This window comes from Paramacrobiotus metropolitanus, unplaced genomic scaffold (genome assembly GCF_019649055.1).
Source record: "Paramacrobiotus metropolitanus isolate TYO unplaced genomic scaffold, Prichtersi_v1.0 Parri_scaffold0000057, whole genome shotgun sequence".
Lineage (NCBI taxonomy): Eukaryota > Metazoa > Tardigrada > Eutardigrada > Parachela > Macrobiotidae > Paramacrobiotus > Paramacrobiotus metropolitanus.
Window position 1 is genome coordinate 678,983 of NW_026570277.1, and position 21,038 is coordinate 700,020.

General features: G+C 43.5%; 2 protein-coding genes across 3 annotated transcripts; both read left to right on the forward strand.

Moving 5' to 3' along the window:
• Window positions 1–207: 207 nt before the first annotated feature.
• On the forward strand, window positions 208–6,103 carry LOC129592893 (glycogen synthase kinase-3 alpha-like). Of its 2 annotated transcripts, XM_055489038.1 has the most exons (4): window positions 208–775; window positions 3,218–4,289; window positions 4,676–5,272; window positions 5,952–6,103. In XM_055489038.1, the coding sequence occupies exons 1-3, from the start codon at window positions 424–426 to the stop codon at window positions 5,226–5,228; spliced, it is 1,977 nt and encodes a 658-aa protein (XP_055345013.1). In that variant the 5' UTR covers window positions 208–423; the 3' UTR covers window positions 5,229–5,272; window positions 5,952–6,103. The 2 variants fall into 2 exon arrangements, with proteins under 2 accessions (XP_055345013.1, XP_055345012.1); XM_055489037.1 differs by lacking the exon at window positions 5,952–6,103 and having other exon boundaries at window positions 4,676–5,605.
• An 8,812-nt stretch (window positions 6,104–14,915) lies between these two features.
• LOC129592892 (CAP-Gly domain-containing linker protein 1-like) lies at window positions 14,916–19,650 on the forward strand. The gene has a single exon (XM_055489036.1). It carries the CDS (start codon window positions 15,838–15,840, stop codon window positions 17,521–17,523), a length of 1,686 nt encoding a protein of 561 aa, XP_055345011.1. The 5' UTR covers window positions 14,916–15,837; the 3' UTR covers window positions 17,524–19,650.
• Window positions 19,651–21,038: the final 1,388 nt, after the last annotated feature.

The following is a 21,038-nucleotide window of genomic DNA, read 5'->3' on the forward strand; positions in this document are numbered from 1 at the left end:
GTGCTGAAGTAGGAGTAATTACTATCCGTAAAATTAATAATTAACTTAAGGCTAGTAAACTGTACCGTATGTGAATCGTAATTGCGCTCGTACGATTTAAGCAAATGGTCGCCACTCCCATTACCCACGGTTCGCACGTCGACGCTGCACTGTATGATGATCTTGCAAGCCCCGAATATAAAATATTTCAAACAAGAATCGCAAATGTACATACCTAGTCGTATATAAACGCATGTTACATGTATCGTAATAAAATCAAAACCGGCAAAATTTGGAGGAAAAGTGGCACATTGGGTTACAGCCTACAGCGCGCATTGCTGTAGATTTTGCCCACTTTTATTAGGGGTCATTCCCGAAACCGGCAGCTAAGCAAATTTCGATGATGATTATGTTTGTAAACCGTTTAAGTAAACAGTATTTCTAATGAAGATGGCCGTAGAACTGGAAGTGGAGCACGAGATATTTGGCAGTGGACTGGAGTATCACTATGATGCCACCAATTACATCGCCCGAGGAACTTTCGGTCTTGTTTACAAAGCAACCATTACCGAGCGTCACGATTATATTGGTGAGGCCATTGTGGCGGTCAAAGTGATCCAGCTCCGAAGTGATTCCGCAGTTTTTGAAAACAGAGACAAATGGATGAGATGGCGAACCCGACTACAAAGCCTCCTTAGTTTGGGACATGAGTATCTTGTGCCATACCACCAAATTAGCATCATTCAGGAGCCTAGAAGGATGCCAGTCGTGACAATCGTGATGGATTATTATTGCGGTAAGCAAAGCCAATAAAGTTTTAATTTTTGTTTTACAATGTTTACTTCTTTTCCTCGGCTTTGCCTTATTGAGACAATGCGGTGGAAGTGCCGGTGGGACTAACTTCAACGTTTTTTACGCCATGGTTTATGCAAAATCAACCAGCTATTTAAGTTTTTATGTATTCGGGAGTTGAAACTATATAGAATTATAGGAGTTTTGAATTTTTGAGTCCAGAGCGGCGACTGTATTATACGGTAACCTACAGATGTGATAACGACGGTAGTGCGGTAGTGATGCTGCCATAAGCGGCAATGGTAGGAAGTAAGGTTTTGCTAATGGTGGCAGAACAACAGTGACTACCTGACTTTATGCGATCGTACCATGCAGATAACCTTTATTGGTGGCTGTATGGTTCTGTCACGTTCTTTGCGAAATTATGCAAAGTTTATGATAAGATAAATATTAAAATTTCTCGGAACTTGTACTTAAGTACTACGGGTAATATAAAAATATGTAATATGCGGAGATGACGGTAACCCTGGCACGTGGCATACACGGTATTGATGGTGCTCTAGGTAATTATATTTGGATATTCTATGAATTCGGCTGCACTCCCTCTCCGTATCTCTACCCCGGCTACATATGTACGGCCACAAAAATTTTTTAAATATCTAGCAGAACTCTCGCACAGCACGCGGAGTACTTGGTTTGTACTTTTTTCTCAAGCCCCGTGGATTTTTCAGGCTTTCAAGTTTGTGCTACGCGTAGGCTATATTAAATTAACATAAACCTTTTGATTACAGAGTAGATTAGTTTTTTTTTCATTCGTGGTCACGGAGTAGAGTAGCAGTTCTACCAGTTCTTAACCTTTTTTCATACGTAGTTTTTAATTAGGAAGAAGTTTCAACTTTCAACATACCTATGTAAACTTGGAAAATACGCCAAAATTGGGTACCGGCAGACCGGAGCGCAGCTCTCGTGGCTAGGGCTGGAGATCTTTAAAGGCAGGTTTCAGTTACCATAAAACTGATAACCTCATATATATGGAAACACTGCTTATGGTGCGTCATCTTTTATGCCTTTATCTGTGTGCATAACATCCATGGACGGGGAATGCTAGCTAGACCCAGACCCGCAATCAGACATTTCTACTGAGCGTAACAATCTGATTAGCGCAACAATTGTATCGTGATTGCGTATACAACGTACGGATGCCGTATTTCCCGCAATTAACTTTCAATGGCAGCCGCGCAGTCACCATAATCAGAAAACGGCAGTTCGCGGCGCTTTAGCAAGAGCGTTTCTTATGGCAGATACAGTTATACAAAATAGGGAAATTTACTTTAAGAGTGCTCTTTGCACCAAATAGAATTCATCCTTGACATCCAATGCGTAATGCGAGTTAAACAGCTGCCAGCCACCAACACTTGGTTGCCGAACATGGGAGCGCAATGCGAACATCTCGCTCGACATTGTCCACTTTGGCTATTTGAATTAGACCATCGAACCTAACACTCCTTTGCATGCGCAGCCCCACCAGAGCGAGGCTACTGAACGTGCGACAAAGCGTATTCTGGGCTACCTTCGGGATATGTACCTCCGTGCGCGGTTCGGTTGGAGAATAGCTAAAAGTGATACCGTGCTCAATCAGCACTCAATTACAGTTAAATTACACAGCAGACAACCAATTAACTGCAGACAAGAAGTATTCCGTTCGTTGAGGATGGCGAAGTACGCTCACATAATACACAACGTATGCGTTAAGTAAACCGACTAACAAAGCAGCTGTTATTTAACAATCTCAGTAATTTTAATTTAAACCAAACGAGTACATGGTTTAAGAAACAGCTAAATAAACAAGAGCTCATTAAAGATTTTCGCTTTTTCTGCGGTGCCCAAAACAGAGGCGGCGTTGCCGCGTTGTATCTCAAGAGACAGTCGCTGCCGAAGAAATTCGAGACTGCGGACTTCTCCTGAAGGGGTCCGTAAACGCTTTCCCAATTCTTTGATGATGGCAATGGCTGACGGTCCCCAAGGGCCCATTGTCTCAAAAGCGATGGGCGCGAAAATGTAACGACCAACCAAATAAGAGTATAAACTGGTCTTCTTTTCCTCTGCCTGAACGGCGGCCGATCACGCGTTTGCCGATGTAGATTTGATTGATGTGGGAAGCGGCAACCGTATCAACACAACTGACATCCCATGCCAGCTGTTATTTTAGTCCAACAACGTATGTATCGAACAGTTAGTCCAATGGCGTACCCCTATATTACGCATATGGTGAGGCAACTGTAGTCTGTAGAGGCTGAGATTTCATATCTCGCTTCTTAAAGGTCAGATTTGTTAACCCCATGCATGCGTTACTGGTCGATCTCCCGCATGTTAACACTGTTACTGTGAAGAATAGCCTCACTAGCTTTTTTTAATCATTGTTATAGCTACATTAATTATTTTGCAGGTGGGGATCTTGCATCGCTCATTAGACAACTAAACCGCGACGCCACGCCCCTGGATTACCTTACTGCCATTGGCTACGCATTGGAGATCGCCGACGGGCTGAGCTATCTCCACCGAAGAGGCATCATCCATGGGGATATGAAACCTGGGAATATTCTAATCAAAAACCTCAGAAACGGCCAAAAGAAGGTATCCATAGCAGACTTGGACGATCTCGTTCAAATGCAAGACAGCGTAACTTGTTCCGGGGATATTTCTCACCTGCGTGGCACCGTTCGCTACATGTCACCCGAAATGTTAAGAAAGTTTGCTGCTGCCTCGGATGTACAAGAAAACACTCCCGGACGCAAAACCGATGTCTGGAGTCTGGGTTGTATTATGCTGGAATTAGGTGACTGTGTGTTCCCTGCCGCAAGCAGAAAGAAACAACTATATCGGGAAAATAGTAACAGCACCATTAAAGAAACCGTGGAAGCGGGGCATGAAATAGCTGATACCCGCTTTATGCATCTGGTTATCGAAGGCTATATCCCACTTGTTGCGGAATCGATTCCTCCGGACTTCGCGCAGTGCATCCGACGCTGCTTATGCAGAAATACCGGGATCCGAATATCCTCGATTCAGCTTCTACAGGAGCTATGCAGCGTTGAACGTCGACTTTTATCCGAAGCCGAACACGAGCGGCACGCCACCGGCGTATTCCACTTCAACCGCGATCTGAATCAGTCCAATCAGTTTGACGCCGTTCTAATTCGTTTTGATCCGAAAACATTCACTGTAAAATCATCGCCTTTACCGGAGAATGTTCGAGGGAAAAGGTTGTTGTGTGCTTTTCCGGGTCCGGAAAAGACTGTTGTTCTGCAGGTAAAAGAGAAGGCTGACACGGTGCGCCAAACGTCTTTGTATTTATGGGATCCGGGCAAAAACTCCGTCTGTCGTGTGAGGCTAACAGTCCGCGTAAACCTTCCGGTTACGGTTGAAAATAAGATTTTCTTTTGGCGCTACGACCCCGTTGTTTTTCGAGCAATTGATATTCCCGATGGAAATCTGCTCACAAAGCTCGCTCCACAGCGGTAAGAAAAAGACCGGAACATGAACTGGTACATGAGGCGGGTTAGAACTTAGAATGAAAACCTTAATAATTTAAGCTGTGTCCTTGCACATTACTGTACTGCTGTGGTTTACGTTATGGCTGCACACTGCACATAAGAGCGATTCACATAAAACGCTGTTCAGATACGAAATAAATCACCAGCTGGTCATCGGCAGTACAGGGAAACGACTCAAAGCGCTTGGCTTTCCAGTGATTTTTCACCATTTCTTAACTTATTTTACAGCAGGCCTTCGTATGCAAGTTTTACTCATACTTGCCCAGAAGAAAGTCGAGCCCTATGGTCAATAGTCAGTATTTAGCGGTCTATGGCCTGTGGTTTATGATACGGTTCTTGTTTTTTTCCAGAATTAAAAAAGTGGAGAATGGCACACGACTCGAGGAAAAGCTATTTTTCATTGGATTCGAACGCCGCAACCGGTGGACAATGTTTGTTGAATGCTACGATACGGTCGGTGATCGGTGGGAAACATTTCCCGATTTCCCAGGGCGCCGGCAAGATTTCGCCGTTGGGCGCCGGGAAGAATTTGCCATGGTTGCGCTACGAGAGTACGTCTACGTTTTGGGAGGACGAGCAATTAATCGAAATAACAGCCGGTCGGAAGGTGCGTTATCATCGTGCTTCCGCCTGAACGTCATCACGCGGCAATGGGAACCCGTCCAACCCTTTGTGCAGCCACGGCGCAAGCACTGCGCCTTTGTTTGGGGAGACTGTATATACATCGTCGGCGGCGTGAACACACGCGGAAGTTACGAAAATTCTGTGGAAGTTCATAACACAACACGCGGTACTCCATGGCGACCTACAGCATTTGCGGTTGGCGATGAAACGGTGGATGGAGTAATGTCTTCGTTATCTCGTCGTACGTACATCGGCACCACTTCTGCGCCACTACTTTAGTCCAAAACTACCTAAACAGGATCCACGGGAATATGGACAATCTGGTAACTCTTTCCTGAATCTTTGTTACCAAAAACTTTTTTTAATTTATTCATGAAGAAAAGAATATTGCTTGCTCTACATGCGCAGATTTATGTACGAGTATACAGTATTTGGTTCTTTTTCGGTCTTTGTCGATTTTGGATCTGTGCTTGGTATTTTTGTTATCTGCAGAGTCGTAAAAAATAGATTTTAACTATGTCACAGTTAATTACTATTTACTGGTGTCTTGGTGTACTTGGGGAAATTTATGTCCGCTTTTAGCTTTTAAAGGAGTTACTGTATTTTGTTACTCAGGGATTTTGTTTAAAGATTTTTATTATTTGACCAGGAAATTATCAGTCTTAATAAAATACCTAATTCGTAGTTTTGTTATTTCTTGGCCTCTTATGTTCGCTTGACACAGGATAGTACTTTTTCTCCCAGGTACGATGGCTGACGTAATCGCTTGCTTATTGTGCAAATGTAAACGTTAATTCCAAAATACAACACAAGACGATTTCGTTCTTCGCAATTAAATAATTATGTGGCCACAACATCCACATCCTCGCATCATCTTTCATCTGGTTCACAACCTTCTGCACTATCTTTTACTTCGTGCAATACCTTTATTTTGCAGGCACTACTTTGTGTACCATTCATTCCATATTTCCATTCACCATGTTTTAGGTTTTCTGCTTTTAGGTTCTCCTGTTGGCAAAAGTGGGAGAAAACTTTGCGATTTGTTTCCTGCAATTCTCACAATTCAAAAGATTACTTAATCGTATTTTATACGAGAATACTGTACACCCAAATTCAAATTGGTTCCGGAGACAGCATAAATGGGATTTTGTGCATTATTTACTGGAAGTGACACCGTTATTTTAGGGAAAATTTACAGGATACATTTTAAAGAAACTGGATCGCTTTAGAACTTTTTAATTTTAAAACAAACATCTGCTGCGAAAACTAAGACAAAATAAAAACGAATCGGTTTCGCAGTTCACGATGTAAAACGGTTACGTAGCCGGTACCGGGTGTAAAGGCTCTGCTAAGAAGTTTTGCTAAAAGTACTATTAACTAGTAAGTGTAGGGAGTGCGAGGTGGTGTTAAAGGGGATAAGAATAAAACCTGGGATTGGGAACTGGGAATTGGTATTGGGAATTGGTAATGGGAATGGACTGGTATTGGAATTGCACTTTATTTATGGGAATGGTATTGCATTGTGGGAATGGGAATGGGCAAACAACTGCCAAAAATTCCACCCAAATGGTTCGCAGCAAAATTCTCATATACGCATTGTACATACACGCAAACTGTTCACTAATTTTAGTGGTAACTGGAAAATGATGAAATCTGTATAACTAAAGCTAAATAAATATTGTTATACCGTAGTTTTAGCTTAAAATCTTGATAGTCTTTGAATTCTGCAATTAAGTTTTTATCCGCTCCTATATATCGCGAAATCTGCGCGGGGCGAGCTGTTTAAAAAACAGGTGATTGCTATGCGCCTCGACAAACCGGGCGCAAAGTATATGGCTATGCGTCCCGATGTCCGGGCGCACAGAATCTGGCTTTGCGCCCCGATTTTCCGGGCGCAGACATATCGACAACTTGTTGTTTTTGAACGGTTTTTTATACGTGTGTTATTCATTGGCTTCTTTCATTTATTTAACCGCTCATTTTTCTTGTTGTACCGTATTGTCGGATATCTATGTATATTTCTTGAGGAGGTAAGATATCAGAATGCACCCAAACTTTAGGTGACATGCTGTCATTGGTATAGTATTGCTACATAATTATATGACCATCGAAGCGTTTAAAATAGAGCAGCTAAAAGTTATTTATAGCTGCCCTTTAATGGTTGCCATCACACAATAAGGACCAATGCACTGGTTGCGTATGAATCATCATAGTATTCTTATTTTCTATTGTCACACCCGAGCCACATCCCATTTTAAATAACGCTCTAGATCTTTCTTAATTGTTCTTATGCTGATTTTACCTTCTGTCCCTGATGCCTAGAAGTATATAAGCAGCACTGCGATGCTGCCAAATGCGCTCTGTTCATTTGGACTTTTCATCAGTAAAGAGTTGCCACCAGCTGCTGCTACAGTATATAAAACAGTTATAACTCTCTACATAAAACAGTTATAAAAGTTCGATTAGTTCAACCGGAAGAGAATTGCCGCTCATTTTTGTGTTGTGCAAATTGAGCGGGTTCTCCTAAGTTGTCTAAATTACTGTATTCGATTGGATATAGCCCAATTTTGGTAGGGTCAATAAATTTACAAATTGCAATTGGTATACAACATGTAAAACAGCTCAAAAATACGAAAATTGTGTCCGTGTGCATATACCGTATCTCGTTAAGTATCTCCAAGGACGTACTCTGTACTTTGTTACAACTACGAGTATAACTATGATTTTATTATGTAACACTGTACGTAGTATTTCCCATTCCCACAAGGAAATACCATTCCCATAAATAAAACGCAATCCCAATACCAATCCCATTCCCAGTACCAATTCCTAGTACCAATTCCCAATCCCAGGTTTTATTCTTACTCTGTTAAAGGTCCTAAACAGAGTGGTCGCTAAAACTGATTCGTTATTCCCACGCATCTTGGGTTTACCAAAGGGCTGTTAAAGCAGTTAAAGGATAATCTGGATTTTTTAAATTGGACCTGTTTGGAAATGTTTGGAAATGTTGGAAATTACTTGTTTGTAATACGTTTTCTTATACGTTTTTTCGTGCTTATTCTTCTGTTATTCTCAGGTTATTCTTAGGTTTCTTATGATTCCTACTTAGGTTTCTTAGGTTTGTTCCTTAGGTTCCTCTTAGGATTTTTAGGTTTTATTGAACCAGTGAACTTTCTAGCCGCAGAAATGGTAAAATCAATAAGCCCAAAGGCACAACAGTATGGCGTCTTTCGACTCATTTTTGGCGATGGCCTTAAGGCAGGAAAAGTTCATGAAAAGAAGGTAGCATACAATGCTTTTATAGACCCATCTACCATTAGTTTTGCAGCTTTCATAAGCTTTTTTGGCTAAAAGTTTCTCGGTTTTTTATAACCCAAGAAATTTAAAAAATCTAAGAAACCTAACAAACCTTAGAAATCTAAGAAAACCTAGGACACCTAAGAAATTTAGGAATTATAAGAAAACTAAGAATAACCTGGGAATAACACAGGAATAATCACGAGAAAGCAGTGTAAGAAAACGCAATTTAAGCTCATAAATAAGTAGTCCAAGTTTGGAAATCCACGTTATCCAAGTTAAGTAAGTAATCAAAGTTGAGTATTCCAAGATAGGTAATCCATTTTATGAAATCTAAGTCAAGGGATCCAAGTCCATGTTTGAGTAATCCAAATCCAGTTTTGAGTAATCCAACTTCGAATTCGAATCCATGGTTCACCGCGGGCCCGCTTCTTACAGTGCACACTGTACGCACTACGCAGTAATTACTCGTATTATGATGATTGGTAAAGTGGTTGCTCGGGTTAATGAAGTGGGCCGGTACACGGTACCAAATTCGTGTACCTGCACGAAAACTTTTACTTTCGCGCACTCCCAAACACTTTGTTTCGGTTTATCAAATTCTGTAGCCAGAAGATCTGTATACACTGGCGTGAAACCGTTTGTGCGCGCAACATCCGGTTCGGGAGTAATGGTTGTTAGAAAATTCCAAAAAGTTTAATTTATGCGTATACCAAATTTCTCATTATGGACCGGTCTCTCTCGAATTTTGCACGTACAGATGCACATAACCACGAAGATCGTTTTTCCACCGATCCAGACATCCTTGATTTTTTTCAAATTTTAAAATTTTTTGAAATGTGTTTTAAAGTTTGGAAAACATGCTAGAGAAGTGGATCGGTGTAAAAACGTTCTTCGTGGTTATGTGCATTTAGGTGCAACATTTGTGGGGGAACGGTCCATAATGAAACTTTTGGTACACCCGAACGCATTCAAACTTTTTTGGAATTTTTTACAGCCATAACTCCCGAATCGGATGTTGCGTGTACAAACGGTTTTCACGCCAGTGTATACAAATCTTCTGGCTTCAAAACGTCATAAACCGAAACAAAAAAGAGTTTGGGAGTGCGCGAAAGTAAAAGTTTTCGTGCATGTACACGAATTCGGCGCCATGTACCGGGCCATTTCCCTTAAGCAACATTGGGTCATCAAAAAGAAAGTTAGTTTGCGCAAATCTATCCATTATTTTTACAGAGGCACTGATAATAAATTCTTATACAGAAATACCGAAGAAGCGGAACCATAATTCAAAGTAACTATTAACACCAAACTCGCACGTTCTTAACGTAAAAAACTTAATACGAGTATTTCGCTCAAAATTTAACTAACCGACATTAAAGTAGCTTGTACTGATTGTACTGCATTTTCTTAAAGAACAAGTTTTTAAGGTACGTATGTCACACTCAGACTGCTTTAATATCTTATGGAAAATCGCCGTAATTTATAAAACACCTTTACAAACCCGAAGTTAATGATTGATAGGAGTTATCGAAGCAGGAAACAGAAACGACAAAGGAACCTGAAAATGAGACTAAACGAAGTAGGAACAGCTGCTCCGAATGGCCTGTCAAATTGATAAGATGCGATAGATAAGTAAACAATAATGTCAGAGGTAGCCGAACAGAGAAATTATGTCATCGCTCATACATCCAGGGTGTAAAAATTCTCTTGCATATATTGCGAGGGTCAGAAATTTTCGAGTGAACCGGTAAATCTGCCGTCTGCGCTATTATGCGCTAATATTAAAACTGGATCCAGTTTTCAATATTAAAAAATAGCTACATGTATCGGTCTAAAAAAATGTAACGATCAGTCGATCACTGTCAGTAACACAAGGTGTCACAAGTAATGCTTAAAACATTGAAGCCATAAAGTGAAAAGTGTGCAGTCTAATTTCCCTCCTTGATAGGCCAGAGTGCGCAGTTGATAATCTCAGTATCAGTCACGAACTACAGTAATAGGACTTTGTAGTGTATGACTGTACGTATTGGTACAGCGACGTACGAGTGCAAAGTATCTCGTGAATTGTTGTCCTGTGGCTATGGCTAATGTGCCGTAGCAACGGCGTACCTATTGTCCATTGTTGTCGCCTTGTTTAGCGATCAGTTGGTTGGTTGGCTCGGTAGCGAGCAGTTGTATTAATAAAGTATACACCGCCGCTACATACATCACAGACTTTAAGCTAATTTGCTTTAAGCGTTAGTTTGCTAATCTCATTTGTGCACATGGATAGAATAATGGTATTTCATTCATGCGCTGTTGACACACTATATCAGATCGGTCGAAGGTCGTGCCGGCGTTCTGGCGAGAAACGTCATCGCGTTAATGGGTATTTAGTGCTATTACGGACAAATTTTGGCACTATAAATAAATAATCCACTGTTTGAATGCAACATTAATCTGGCAGTCGCCTGACACCGGGTATTTTACAATTTATGAAACTTCACATGTTGATTGTCTCCATGTAATGGTCTGGTGTGGATACAGTAAAATTAAGGAACGAATTTCCACGGGTTCGGGCCCGCGGAAAGGATTTGGAAAGGAAATTACCATGGATTTCCATGGATTCCGTGGATTTACGGAAATCCAAATGGATTTCCGTAAATCCAAGGATTTTACGATTTTCGTTGGAAAACGATTTTTTAGCTTTATTTTCACATACATGTAGATAGCTATCCAGCGTAACTCGGCTACCAATTAAACACTATTTCAGTTATTGCCATCTAGTTGTCCGCTGCAGCTTCATAGTTTCAGCATGAAAGTACCCTGCTTTTGCCAGACCACGAAACCGGTTGTACTTGTTGAAACATGGAAGCTTATTAACGACTTATCACTAGATACAAATTTACGTAGCTGACTTGTGAATTTACTTTACTAAAACACTAATTACTGAAATAAAACAGTTTAAAAGTGAAAAAATCATACTAAAATAATACACAAAAATCTAATATTAATTTTTATAAACGAAAGCGGTTTGTTTATGCCGTAGATCCGATATTAGAATGCAAATTTCACCCTCGTATGCCATTTGGTTTGGTACAGCACCTTACAAGTTAATTACGGTGAGAAAAACAACACTTTTATAACAAAAAGCTCTCACCCAGCTGATCGGCTTCGAGATCTTGTATGCAAGTGATAGATAAATCACATACAGTAACATTAATGTTTTCCAAATTATTATTAGTGCGCTACATGTCTAATCATTAGCACCGGGTGGGCGACAGTGAGGCACATTATTTTCATTTTTGCACTCATTGAATGCTAGTGCGCTGGAATTTTCTGTCGCAGCATTATAAACAATGCATCACGTTTTGTTTCCATGCCGCCAAAACAATTGAAAACTGCTGAAAATGACATTGGTTTTATGGCAAAAATGTGAAAAAAGTGAGAAACTGCCGGCTTAGTTTCGATAATTTCGTAAGTTTTCGTACGTTTGGAAATCCAAATACAGAAATTTGGATTTCCATTCGAAAAGTGGAATTCCACGGATTTCCTAAATTCCGTTTTCCAAATCCAAGCAAGTCGCCTGGATCGCGGATTTGGAAAACGGAATTCCACCGTGGGATTCCATTTTCCGTGGATCTTCGTTCCTTAAGTAAAATGAACAGTCGATTGGCATCTGAGCTTGCAACGTTCGGCAGCGGGCTGCGGTATCGTTATAACGTCGAGACGGATTACATTTCCCGAGGAACATTTGGTTCTGTGTACAAAGCAAACATCACCCATCGGCATGATTACACCGGAAAAGAGACCACAGTAGCGGTTAAAATCATCCAGCTTCCCAGTGATTCGGAGATTTTGGAGAGATCTGATAAATGGAGGAGGTGGCAGACCCGGCTGCAAAGTCTCCTCAGCTTGCAGCATGAGCATCTTGTAGCCTACCATCAAATCAGCATTATGCATGAGGCGGAGAGAACCTCGGTTGTGAAGATTATAATGGATTACCACTGCGGTAAGCGTAAATAGTGTCGTCGCTGTTTTGTGTGGTTGCGCAATGGCTCACGCATCTGTTTAACCAGCAGTGCAGTGACTTCTTGAGCGGACACCCGCAGCTGATAACGCGAGAAACAGTGTTTCAAATCCCGACCCAAATACCATAAAGTAGAACGGTACTGGCACTTGACAAAATCTAATCAGAAATTTTCCAAATAATCTTTGTAACTTTTAAGCTTTTGGCAAAAGTTTTTCTGATTTTTTTTGCTTTTGCTTTTTTTATGGTAAGAATGGATTCTGCGGTCATGTGGGTTTTTCGGCGATACCATGTATTCATTCATTGCTGCAGTCCGTGCTTTTAACCTCAGGACAGCTGTGTTTTTTTTGCAAACTGTTTTTTTTTAACACTGAAAATGAAGGGTGTGATCGGCTGCGGGTTTTTCGTTCGGATTCGCAGTGAGCAACGTAGGACTAAAAGAATGGAAATCGGTCCGCGGTTCGGTGCACAGAATCGGTACATACTGGCTACTGCCAGGGCTCGTATGGAATTGGTGGGTCCCAGCATGCAAATCGACGCGCTGTATTCTAGGCAATTTCTAGCCTATACTAAGCAGGGCGCCATCCGAAGGAAGCCCAGAAACGGCCGAAAAATGCCCCGATGGGGGAATCGAACTCCGGCTACGTCGTGAGATCCGCGTAGACACTACGACTGCCCCACGGCGCAAAGTGTTGAAAATTCCATTGAGACTTTGTCGCTGTACAATACGTGATCCGCTTCTCTCCTTTCACTATGATATCATGTTTCCAAGGCTGAAGTCGCATCGTATCATCGTATGCCATTATTTATAAATTTATTGTGCATACAGCACCAGTATATGAAATACATGACAGGTTTCCGGCTAATTTCAAATCTGCAGTGCCGTTTGCGGTCACGCGATTTCATCGTATTTGTTTCTAGTCTATGGCGTTGTTGATAAGATAAGTGTTTAGCTATATAATAATAATTTACAACAAACATTGAGGGACACCCATTCATAAGTCTAATATGGCACGCGATCGCCGGCATGCTTTTGCATTCAGTACATTAGGTACTCGACTACTCGTGCAAATTGCAGTTTAAAATATCTGCGCATCACACTGCAAATTACTGTATTTTACGCGTTTACATTGCTTATCGTATTTTGCGTATTCTGCATAGCGTATTTACGTTGTATGGTACGTACTTAATTTGCAACTGCCTATTATTATAATTAACGAGGGAGATACCCGAACACGTCCGCGTCAGATCAGCATACACTTGGTACCATCAGAATCCTTAGAATTTCTCGAAAATCAAAACACCCCCAGATAAAGAACTCGAGTTTAGGGATCCCTGAGAAGCCAACACAGATATGATGGCTGATTTCCATCGAAACGTCAGCAGACGCCATACAGAGCTATACGGCGCGGCTGTACGGATGCGAGATTGCGCAACCGTCTTTCAGCGAGAAGTTAAATAGCGCTTTATCGATAGCTATCGCAGTTTTTTAACTCATTAAGCGCAGCAGCATCGACTAGCTGCATAGAGATCAATGCAACCGCGGATGCTGTGCGCGCGATAGGGCAAAATAGGTGAGACAGCCGTCAACAAAACCAATACAGAATCAACAGATTGCAGCCAGACTATGCGTAACGCATGGCGTATCTAGGCTGGACAATGCGTATGGCAGCTGCTGACGTTTCGATGGAAGTCAGCCATCATATCTACGCTGGCTTCTCAGAGATCCCTAAACTCGAGTTCTTTATCTGGGGGTTGTGAGACCGGGATCACTAGCGTTCACGTCAGTGGCGCTACGCCTGTGGCGCTACCCCTTAGGATTACGTGTCTGTGTTGTGTCTCTTCTGATTGGCTTGAGTTGTGTTAGTGGGCGCGGCATAGCACGTGCTGCACAGTGTTACACACTGTTGAATGGGCTCCACGCTTTACGATCGAGCTGCGCCGATCAGTGTTGATTTTCTGTTGTCGGAATATTCAATATTATTAAAAGTCAGCGATTACGGTGCAACGTTTTGTGTTTCCGCATAGCTCGCAATCCAGATCGTATTGCTCACTCCACGGGATAGATTCCGTTTCTGTCTCCGTCCCTGGATCCATTCTGGATCTAGCTTTAGATGGTAGCAGAGCCGACAGCGGTTCTCTGATTTGAATTGATTTGTTTCAGGCAAAGTTGGCCTGTTATTTGATGTGGAAACCCGACCAGTAAGGCACAGGTCTGTACGGACAGCAAAGCGCACACCACAAGCGGTGAACTGCCTCATTTGACGTGGATTTCCAGCTTCGGTTTTCGGTACGGTATCTTCAGCGAAGAACCGTGCTGTTTCCTTAGCTGTGCAAGAGTTCAAGAGTTCAGTCGACAGTGTTCCTCGGTGTGGAGTCTTCAGCGAAGACCCACACTGGTGTCACTGTTACTCGGCAAGGCTTCAGCGAAGCCTAAGCCGTGGGCCACAAGCGGCGAAGCGCTAAAAGGGGCGCACGGAAAAGACCCGATCAGACTCCTCCAAACTGGAGTAGAGCACCACTACTGTTGCTACGGTAGTCAGCCGGCACAGTAGCATACAAAAAGCGGGCGGCACAACCGCTACGGAAAAGCGGCAGCGCGGGAACGGACGGTGGAGAAGAATTGGATCATCTGGATCACTTTCCCGTGGAACGGACGGTTAACAGGTAGAAAAACCGTTATTAATTACGGGATTGGCTAGTTGGTAAAATTAGCAATTTTCATTGGTCCGTACTGAGCTGAGCGTAGAAGTAGGCGGAGTTTTGCACACGGCGCGCATGTCTGGCCGTTGACCGTGACGTCAGGCAGATATAAATTTTAAGAGGAGTAACGTGATTGGTCAGTTATTTGAGCTGTGATTGGTCGAAATTTGAACTGAATAATTTGAGCTAGCGGACCAATAGGAACGAAGTAAACAACGTAAATGGGTATTTTCCGTTGAACTTGAACTGTAATGGGAAATTTGATCTGAGATGAGATAATTGAGACGGAAAATGACCTTTTGAGTTTAGACAAAGGAAAAGTGACCTTTGATTGAATTAAGCTAGAAAGTGACCTTTAACTTGAATTGAGCCAAAAAGAGACCTTTTGACAGAAATCGAGTTGGAAAGTGACCTTTTGAGTTGAGTTGAATCGGAAAGTGACCTTTAGGACCAGAACGTGACCTTTGACTTTGAAAAGTGACCTTTACTGAAAAGCTGGAATTGACCAAATTGACCTATTTAAGTGACCTTTATGATCTGAAACTGAACGGTGACCCTTATCGAAGTGAAATTGAACTGAATAGTGGTACAGCGATATCAGCAGATGTAGGATTTCATTCGCAAACGTGTTTCAAACAGTAAAAGCTGTTTCGAAATTTTGTCCGAAAGTAACCTTTTAGGGCAAATCTCTCGAACTTTTTATCAAAAAAGTGACCTTTAAACAGGACTCCGTCGAAATTTTTCAGTCGAAAAGTGAACTTTAATAAGGACTTAGAAAAATTTCGGAAGTACAAAGTGACCTTTAGGACAATTGAATAAACCATACAATAACGTTTGTGTGAGAACAATTGGCAGGAGCGTCCAAGTTATCCGATCAACATGGACAAAGACAAAGAAGAACCGACATCCAACAGCAGTCAGGGAAGCAAAAGCTCCCGCAGCTCACAGCAAAGCGCACCGAACCCGTACAAAAAGGACTTGCACACATACTCACGTCCAGTTGGACATGAGCGGAACACTCGAGCGCCCAAGGCATTCGAGAAGAAGGATTCACGAGGCTCTGATAGCACTTATCAGAAGGCGCTCGAGGCGGTCGCCGATCAGGAAAGCTCCAGAGACGACCAGAAGCACACTCCCACATTCATGGCGGGAAGTGATCTGATGAACCAGATAAAGGTCACCGGGGAGGAGAAGTCCACAGAAACAGGAGCGGAAGCAACGGGGGCATCACAGCTGGATGCTACCATCAGCGGAACGAACGAGCAGGATAAAAATGCGAACCTGACTCAATCGGAAATGGAAAAGACAAAGGTCACCGAAGAGGAACTGGCCGAACTGGGATTGGATGACCTTTCACTGAACGATAAGACCGCAGACGATGACCTTTTTGCAACTCCAATGGTCTCAGATGAATCCAACGAGTCATACTTCACAGATGATGACGCAACGATGAACATGTCCTTTCAAACTGCAATGAAAGAGGCTGACCGAGCAGAAGAAGTGACCCCGTTTAAGGATATCCCCGAACATTTAATTGACCGGACACAGAATGGAAAGGTTATCAATGTACGACCACAGTCACCAAACAGTCCTACGTTAACTCTGAGGAGACGCGTAAGGGAGCTGGAGAATGAACTTGAGGCCACTGAACGTCAAGCGGACAAGCGGAAACAGGAGTATCGAGATAGATTATCGACACTCGAAACTCGCTTATTCGAATTGGAACAGCAACAGGGTGACCTCCAGAGCTCCGCAGACGGTTGGAAAGTCAAATATGAGCGACAAAAGGAAATTGCAGAAGAGTACCTAAAGATGGCAGATGACAGAGAAATGGAAGGTCATCTCGCTGTCAGCGACCTCAATGAAAGCATGTCGGAAGAGTCAGCGGAAAGGTCACGGCACTTAGCCGAATTGAAGGACGAATGTGACCAGTTACGCCAAAAGGTCATCGAAGCGGAGGCAAAGCGGGACGAGTATGCGGCTAACTTTGCGGGGGTCACACAACGATTGACAACGCTAGCAACAGAGACCTTCAAACTCAGAAACGATTTGAAGCTACGAGACGAAGCCTTCAGCACTCTGCAAAGCGAGTCAAAAGGTCATCAGGAACGTGCAGATGAAGCCGAAAGATTACGTAATGAAGCGATTAAAGCGAAACGTGATGTAAGAGACCTTATGGCATCGGAAGGAGAAAAGTGGAAGGAAGAGATTAAAAAGGTGAACGATGAAAATGAAAAGGTCACCGCAGACGTTCAAAGGGTCACAAAGGAAGGGCTTAAGTGGCAAAAAGAAGCACGGCGACTGGATACAATGGTCACAACACTGGAGCTGAAGGATAAAGAATGGCAACAACAAGTCGCTCAGAAGAACCAAGAAGTCACAAGGCTGAACGCTGAATTGCTCGAGATGACCACTACAGCACTGGCGAAGGACGACGAGTTGATTGCAATTAAGGATCAGGTGAGATCAGCCGCTGGACAATATCAGCAACTTGAAAGGGAAACAACTGAGCTGGTCGAACACATCAAAAAGATGGAACGGGAAAATGAAAAGGTCACCCAGTAGGAATCCTTTAAATTGCAGGAACACTTACGAAAGGTCAACTTGGAAAATTCGGACTTAAAGAGAGAAAGGGAAGAACTTCATTTGAGAACTAAACGATTGGAAGACGAGAACAAGGCGCTCCAGACGTCTAACAAACACAAAGATGAACAACTCCTACAATACGGAGTTAAAACGGCAACAGTGGAGTCCCCTCCGCCCAGTTACAGCAAGGCGCATGAAACGGGCACGGGCAAAAGTTTCCACTTTGAAATGCCACTACGAACTGGTACCGGTAAAGGAAGCGTAAAAGCGGAACGAGAAGGTGAAAAGGGCAAAGAAGACAAAGAGCCACCTTCGGAAAGTTACCCGCATATGAGTCGAGGTGACCCTTCACAATTTCCCTCGCACTTTGAAACAAACGTGTTCATTGATGAAGGGCGACGAGACAGACCCTCCAGCCGGCAGGAGCGCCCTAGGAAATCCCGTTATGGAAAGGCGAGACGAAATCAAAGTGATGACGGAAGTAGCGAAGAACATGATGACCAGAGAGCAGAAAATACAGCGGTGCAATTGACAAAAGCACTCAACTCGATGGCCAGGAAAACGCCACTTATGACCTTTGACGGCAGTCGTGACACAGTGAGTGGGTGGACACGATTGGTGAAAGAAACCCAAAGGACTTATCAGTTGACGGGCGACCAAATCATGATTGAGATAGCCAGCGCAGTGAAAGGTCCTGCAAAAACATGGTTTGAAGGAGAAAAGGACATCGCAGCAGAAGATGGAATCGAATACTCAATAACCGAATGGATGGACAAATTTAAAGATGAATACGGTGACCGAGATGAAGAAGTCCTAGGCTTACGTGAGGCCTATGCAAGGAAATTTGAACTCGGAAAAGAATCGCTTGACCAATACTATCAAGCGATGATGCGGTTTAAGGCAAAGAGAATCATTACTGAGAAACAGGCCGTGGGCTTCTTAATCAAAGGATGTAGAGTCGACAATGAGCTCTACAAAGCCCTGCGCATACAAAAGTGCAAGACGCCAACGGACGTGAAGGATTTCTTTCGACATTGGGCCACCGGCGAAGAGAAATATAAGGCACCTAAAGGTCAACGTAACCAGGAATACGTGACCATCCGCCAAGGCCAAGTCGAAAATGTGCCGCAACAGAGAATGGCAGCTGCACCAGTTCAGCAACCAGCTGAATACCGAGTGGAGACTCCGGTTAGAGAGGTCACGGAAAAAGTGACCTTTATCGACAGTCAGACGGGGCAACCGATAACGTACGCAATGGTAGCGGCGATACAAGCGGCAGCTCAAGTGAGACCGGTACCTCAGAATGTGGCTCCACCGGCACCACAGAATATGGCCCCTATGAATGTCGTGTTACCACAACAAGGGGGGGGTAACGGAAATTTCGGTGGAAATGGATACGGTAATGGAAACTGGAATGGAAGCTTTCAGAATCAAGGGCAAGGTCAAGGCAACTTTCAGCCAAACAGATGAAACCAGAACTATCAGCGGAATCAAGGGTCACGAACAGAGTTCAAGTTCCAGATGATCGACGGATGGGTGGCGAACAACGTACAGATGTGCCAATACTGTATGTATGGCAACCACCAGACACAAGGATGCAAATTCGCCAACACACCACCGGAACTGAACCCGAATCTGTTTGCCTTCAGAGAGTGGCAACGTCTTCGCGCAACGGGCGGATGGCAGCAAGCGGTGGCTAACGGATATGACTTGATTACACAATGGTATCAGGCGAAAGCGAACTTCCAGAATCAGCAAGGAAATGGAAACGGTAACTATGGAAATGGAAATGGCGGCGGCCAGAACGGTGGCTACGGCCGTGGTGGCTTTGGCCGCGGTGGCTTCAGAGGAAGGGGCAGAGGCTTCGGCCGCGGAAATTTCAGAGGAGGCCAGAACAATGGAGGCGGCCAAGGAAACTACCAACAGGGTGGTGGCCAATACAATAACGGCAATGGACAAAACCCTAACCCGGCAAATGATATTGGGCAACAACAAGGAAATGTGCAGGGCGCGCAACAGGGAGGGGCGCCGGTTCAGGGAAACGGGCAAGATCAGTAGGCACCGGTGAGCCTACTGATCGACCCGACCCTAAATCACCAGATAAAAGGGAAAGGTCACCACTGCAGAATGGTACTGCAGTGAATGTGACCACTGCAACGGCTATAAGGATGCCGTCAGCGCAAAACGGAACGGCTATATGGATGCCGTCATCGCAAAAAGAAATTGGAGCGGTTATAAGGATACCGCCACAGAATCAAAGGTCACCGCAGAATGGTACTGCGAGTGGAAACGTTTAAGCGGATAAATGGTCACCGCAGAATGGTACTGCGAGTGGAAACGCGCAACGGGACCAAAGGTCACCGCAGAACGGTACTGCGAGTGGAAATTGTCGTGACGGTAGCGCGACACTGCAAAAAGTGCAGCAAAATGAAAGGTCACCGTACTGCAGCGAAGAAGTGTTAGCGCAACGACGCGCACAACGGAACGCAAAGATTAAACAGGCGTTGCTGAATCAGAAGAAACCGCAGAACGATACTGCGCAAGAGGAAAATGAGCAACATGCGAAATTCCGGAAATACTTGGCAGAAAATGATAAAGCGAATGAACCAGGTTGCGACTGTTATGGAGAGATAAAGCCAAAGTTCTGGAATTGTTCAGAGGACGAAGAAGAGAAGTTGATAAGGCAAAAATGGATGGAGCAGAATATCACTAACAGTAAAGACGAAAGGTCACCTTCTGTTGGAAAGGTCCAAGTGAAAGGTCAAGGAGTGAGTGTGAATGTTAAAGGTCACGACGATAGCGTCGTGTTGAAAGGTCAAGAAACAGACTTGACACTGCGAACAGCGCAGCAAAAGAATAGCGAAACGGCACAACAGAACTCCGAAGACTCACTTGTGGATGCAGTAACACTGCAGCAGAAGGAAAGGTGGCAAAAAGTGGCCTACAGACCAAATGAGAATCACGGGATGTGGATACCTGTGACGCCGAAAGCAAAGCTGAAAGCGAGAATGTCACAAGAGGACTACTGGGACATGCAACAGTTGCGAACGCAATGTGAAAGAAAGCGACTGGAAGAGTTGGTTACCGGGAAACCAGCGCAAAAGTCACCGAACACAGTCCCAGTATTTGACCCAGCTGAATATAAGAAGACATTCGCTGACGCGAATTATCGACAAAATGCACCGCCAGAGGATGAACCGCCGAATTATGGAGAAAAAGTCCCCATACAAAAGCTGACAGGTGGCGGATTTGTCATGAAGCGCAACGAAAGGTCACAGGACTTAGCGCAAAATGAACAAAAAGGACGGTCAAATGAGATGGCGCAAACGCAACAGAGTAACGCAGTCGAAAGGTCACGGGACTTATCACAAGCACTGCAAAAGGATGCAAATGACAAGTCACCAGCCCGAACAGACGGGATGTCTTCGCAAGTTGACCCAACGAAAACGAATAATGAAGTATCTGCAAAAGTGATGCAATGGATGACCGAAAAA

Bases quoted from the DNA above. Each gene is read 5' to 3' on its own strand.
- LOC129592893 (XM_055489038.1), top strand. From the start codon at position 424: ATGAAGATGGCCGTAGAACTGGAAGTGGAGCACGAGATATTTGGCAGT. The intron at 776-3,217 runs GTAAGCAAAGCC...ATTATTTTGCAG, and splicing joins CGTGATGGATTATTATTGCG to GTGGGGATCTTGCATCGCTC. The intron at 4,290-4,675 runs GTAAGAAAAAGA...GTTTTTTTCCAG, and splicing joins ACAAAGCTCGCTCCACAGCG to AATTAAAAAAGTGGAGAATG.
- LOC129592892 (XM_055489036.1), top strand. From the start codon at position 15,838: ATGGACAAAGACAAAGAAGAACCGACATCCAACAGCAGTCAGGGAAGC.